The sequence below is a fragment of the Buceros rhinoceros genome, unplaced genomic scaffold (assembly GCF_000710305.1).
Source record: "Buceros rhinoceros silvestris isolate BGI_N320 unplaced genomic scaffold, ASM71030v1 scaffold13860, whole genome shotgun sequence".
Lineage (NCBI taxonomy): Eukaryota > Metazoa > Chordata > Aves > Bucerotiformes > Bucerotidae > Buceros > Buceros rhinoceros.
Window position 1 is genome coordinate 48,673 of NW_010391382.1, and position 5,016 is coordinate 53,688.

The 5,016-nt window shown below is 39.4% G+C and overlaps 1 protein-coding gene across 1 annotated transcript in view; it reads left to right on the plus strand.

Annotated features, from left to right (window-relative positions):
- The window catches only part of RAMP3 (receptor (G protein-coupled) activity modifying protein 3), a 34,135-nt gene extending 31,722 nt beyond the window's left edge, over positions 1-2,413 (plus strand). Inside the window, exon 3 of the mRNA XM_010141550.1 lies at positions 2,158-2,413. Within this exon, the coding sequence (XP_010139852.1) occupies positions 2,158-2,413 (256 nt within the window). The remainder of the gene's footprint in view (positions 1-2,157) is intronic.
- Positions 2,414-5,016: the final 2,603 nt, after the last annotated feature.

Genomic DNA, 5,016 nt, shown 5'->3' on the forward strand with positions numbered 1-5,016 from the left:
AGCAGGAAATGTTTTTATTTACACCATCTAACATTTATGAAAAAATTCTATGGAATTCTTGGAAGAACAGTGAACTTTATTTTTTACACAGAGAAAAAAAAGAAAAAAAGAAAGGTTTTATATCATTAATATAATTTGTATCAGTTTAGGGTACTTTATATAAAGTCTGATCAGCTCACTAGGATTTATGGTTGTTTTTGTTACTCTGCGTGAACAGATGGGCAAACTGAAGCAGCAGCAGCAGTGGGGAGCTGAAGCAGCCATAGATGGGACAAGCTTGCTCACCAGACCATGGCCGGAGCAGACCCTGACGTGCTCCGGAGCCCTGACTAGTGTCTGTGCTAGACAGAGCACTGACCTGTCTGGGCAACAGGATCCCAGCTCTGCCGTCCCTCCATTGTCTGTCGAACCTTGTGGGCATGCCTTTAGATGTATTATTCTTCAGGTCCCCTGGGACCGTCTCTTCCATATTCAGCCAGACAACTTCAGCTTCTAATTTAGTCCAAGGGCATAAAGAGTGGATGCTACCAGGTCGCATGGAAGAATGACACTATAAAAATAACGAACAGCTAATTATTTTATTTTTAGCTTTATTTCCTGTTGTTTCCCTGTGGCTGCTGATGTTGTCACAAAAGCTTCCTTTCTAGTTGTTTTGCTTAAAATATACATACGTTGAGTGTATATACATCTACGTGGCAGAGCATCTGGTTGTGGACTCGTCAGATTGGCCAGTGTATTTGCTCATTAATAAAGCAGCATCAGCTCAAACTCCCTGAGAATGAGAACTGTGAGAAGGTTGCAGAGGGACCATTCTGTGAGGCTTCTTTAGTGAACTCCCTGAGAACAAGGTGCTCTGCAGCCTGTATTCTCAACCTTGAGGCAAGGGCAGGCAGACATTTCTCCTGACAGGCAACAGACAGTGGGCTTCAGTCTTGACCCAAACACCAAATGTCTCTCCTCCACGACTTCGCAGCAAAGGATTGAGTCAGCATTAGCTCTCTGAGGTACTTAACGTCAGAACTAGTTATTCATCAGGAGTTACCATATTTATATGTACTGAAAAGGGAGGGTAGGGCCTGCAGAGAAGAGTGCAGGATGCTATCGCTTAGGGTGTCATGTGGCTTCTTTCTAATTTTAATTTTCCTTTGAAGTGAGTTTATTGAGTCATGCAGGACTGAAAGAAATATTTAAAAATACAACTGACAATAATTCAGCTTCCTTATTTCTTGCCCTATTCACATAATGACACTCTTCGTCATCTTAATTTCCAGTCTCCTCCCCCATATTCCATTTGCTTCCTGAATTTCTTTGGCTTATGATAACACCACAAAACCCATACAATTACTCATTTAGGCTTATTGTTTCCTCCTTTTTTTTTTTTTCTCCACTGAGGGGTAGCCAATTCTCATAAATACAAGTTATTCCTGGACAGGTAAATTTCAACACATGCTGTGTTGAAATAAATTGTTACACATTACAAGGAGTTCCCAATTTTTCATGAGCATTCTGAACATGTGTAATTAGAATTGATTTCCCCCCTGCTTTTTTCGTGCTGGGCATTTGCTGGAGTTGGGAAAAAGATAAGAGTCATCAAAAGCTAACTTTCTGAGTGTTATTTTTCCATTACCTTCTTACTACATGAGGTTACAGTAGAACTGAAATTGTAACACAGTAATGGATGTTGTGGCTCTGTCCCAACATCACATAATTATTTTTGCCATAACATCATGTCCAATGACAGATGAGGCATGAACTGTCCATATTTTGCTCAAAATGTCCTGCTTTTGGCACATTTTTGTGTATGTTTTTTAAAGATACTGTAGGTGTCTCTAGCGAGGGCGTTCTAATTCTACTTAAGTGGCATTAGGACATCCTGGCTGCAGTAACAGCACCCAAAACACGGGGTTGTGACCACTGTCCATCAGGATCTCAGGATTTCACGTAAATTCTCTCAGTCGTATGAGTACATGCGAGTCAGTTCTCCTGGCTCACTGTGTAGTATTTGCTACCTACAACTTCTGTTGAAGTCCTTCAGTAGAGTTTCTACATGATAGATCCACTCTTACAGATTTTATATGGCAGCCTGTGTAGCTTTCTCTAAGTGTAATATGCATGTGCATTCTATTTAAACTTCTCTTTATTTTCTTGTTTTCCTAGGTATTATGACAACTTTACCCAGTGCACAGAACGTGAAGCCAACAATGCGAGTTGCTTTTGGCCAAACCCCCTCGCAGAGGGCTTTATCACTGGAATTCATAAACAATTCTTTTCAAACTGTACTTCAGAAAAGGTTCACTGGGAAGATCCACCAGATGAAATTCTCATAACTCTGATCTTGATCCCAGTCATGTTGACATGTGCCATGATAACACTGGTGGTGTGGTGCAGCAAGAGAAGTGATACTCTGGTGTAAGTTGTTCTTCTAGGCTTGCTCTTTTCCCATTTCCTTCTTCCAAAACCACTAAGAAACAAGAATAAGGAGAAAAACTTGACATAAAGGTTTCAGATCTGCTGAAATGGAACCTTTGAGATACTGAGACAGACAATGCCTCTGTGGAAAAAGAGCTCCCTGCTGCTGCTGCCAAAAGTCACTGCTTCTGAGCTTGACCATTGATGTTGCTGGTGCAAAGCTCTTCACTTCCATCGGGCCTCATCATCGTGGAATTTATGGGCAGCTCCCAGAAAGAGGAGAGACTCCAGGCAAATGGACCCCTTAGCTGCAAAAAGGGGTAAAGTTACTTTCCCATGGGTAGGGCTGGTTGGTAAACCAAGTTTTGGAACCATGTAGGTGTATGTATGCATGGGGTAACATTGACTGCAGGAGAGAGGGTGTCTCTTGAGCTTTTGTGCAGAACTCTTGAGGTTTCATCTGTGAACTGTGTGGCTTGGGTAGAAGATCCCTGGCAAAGGAACTGAACATGGATGTAACCAAGTGGCAGCTTTTCCTGGAAACTAGTCAAAACCATCATTATCAAGGACTGGAAGTATTGTCCTGGCAAAGGAACAATTTGTGTGTCCAGTGACCATCCCCACAGGGAAATTATTATGCCACGTTATAAAATAGTTTGTAAAATGCCTTTAAGCATGGCTACTTGGAATTGTATGGCTTGCAAACAGACTCTGGGAAGATACACAGGTCTTATTTTACAGAGCTGGAAAATGTGAGAGGAAATCGGTTGTTTATAAATATACTATGGATAATGAATTAACTTTCATATACCAGACTCTTTCCTCTTTTATAATTATTATTCTTGATGACTTGTGTTCACTGTATACTCCCCATTCTCACTTCACTTTGTGCAAGTGATATCCTACAAATAAATATAAAGCTGTCATGTCAATTGAGGTGCCTTTCAGAGTATAATTTTGGACATAAATAGTTCTTCATCCCATGAAGAATGTGGGAACTTAAGTATGAACATCAAAGCATGGAACAGACATAGGAGGAAAGAGGAAAAAATGCTACTCGGAAATCTTATTCTATAAAGCTATGTAACAATTTAAATAAAGATTATATGCCCCAAAGAAAACAACTTCTATGTTTGTTTGTGTTGTAAACCCTTTTTTCCTGTAATTTCACCAAATGCTTTCCAGTCAAATGCTCTCCTATTATAAGTGAGCAGTATCTGTTACAAGTGACTTAATTTTTCCATACCTTATGCACACGGACTCAATACAGCTTGAATGGCTAAGTAATGGTGTTTCATATCTCTGCTAGTTAGATTTGCTCCTTTAAGATTCTGGCCCAGTGTTTGAGACTTAGGTCTGTGTGTTTGTGTTTGAGAAGCATTTCCAGGCTTGAATCAAATGACAAGTGCCCCCTTTACTAGAACTGTTTATATGTAGGTGGATAAAGATCACCTGTAACTGTACTGGTTCATTTTCATGGCATTTGACAAGGCTTGAAGGCACTGGCACGTTTTCTTCATTACCTTAATGTTAGAAAGATTAATTTTTGAAGGTGTTTCCTGTGTTGTTTTCCAAAGACTCATTCTCTGCATGCTAGCAGAGAATTGATCCTGGTAAGAGAAGAATGCCATATGTACTAGGATTTTGGTTTAGTTTTCTACACAACTATTGGCTTCTGCATTAAAATGTTTTGGTCCACCAAAACTAGTGGTGAAGTAAAAAAACCAACCCATTCATTTGATCCAAAAGATTGTTTTGTTAAGCATTTTGTGTGGCCAAACCCAAATAATTTTATTTTCTGCAGGGAGTTTCATTTTAATTCTCATTCTACTTTAAATTTCAACAAACTTCAAAGCAAGTTTCAAAACTTTAGTTTTGGAAACTATATATATAGCAAAAATTTTGACTTTTTCAAAAACATGTTCATTTCAATTTAATTGCCATGTGTGGTGAAAATTCTTGACCAAGTCCGGCTCATTTGAAACTCCGTTCACCCAATCAACAGGTCATCTGAGATCTATCATCCAGCTTAATTCAATATAAACCATATTGGCCTGGATACTAAATGCAGAATAAACAGTCACTTCAGTGACATCATAATACTAGATGTGTATAGTGGTCTTTAAGCAAATGCCATGTTGAGATGGATTTTGTTTAATTCCAAAATAAAATCTAGCGTGAACTTTTCAAACAGTAAGAAATGTAAGTTTCAAAGGATAAAAGATGGAGGATTTTCCTTCATGTGCTGTTGGGGGGGGGGAAGAACGTTGTTGCCCTGTGCTTTGGATGAGAAACTTCAATCTTTTTGTGTGTCTTCCCCATCCAAAGTGTGATCTTCCTTTATAGTAGGGTAGAGAAATTCAAACAGTGTGTGAGAAACAACACTGCTAATTTAAGGTAGCCTCAGTGGTTTAATCTGGAGAAACATTCATAGTGTTTTAAGGAAAAAAGCAATTGCAGTGTCCAGTACCTAATAGCCGTGTACATCCACAGGGAACCAGAATGGTAACTGCTGGATCTTTTAACAAAGCTTGTGCTAAATGTTAGGGAAAGTTAGTGGTTATTTTCTACGGCATGGAGCTTGCTACCTTTCCCCAGTTTCCATTG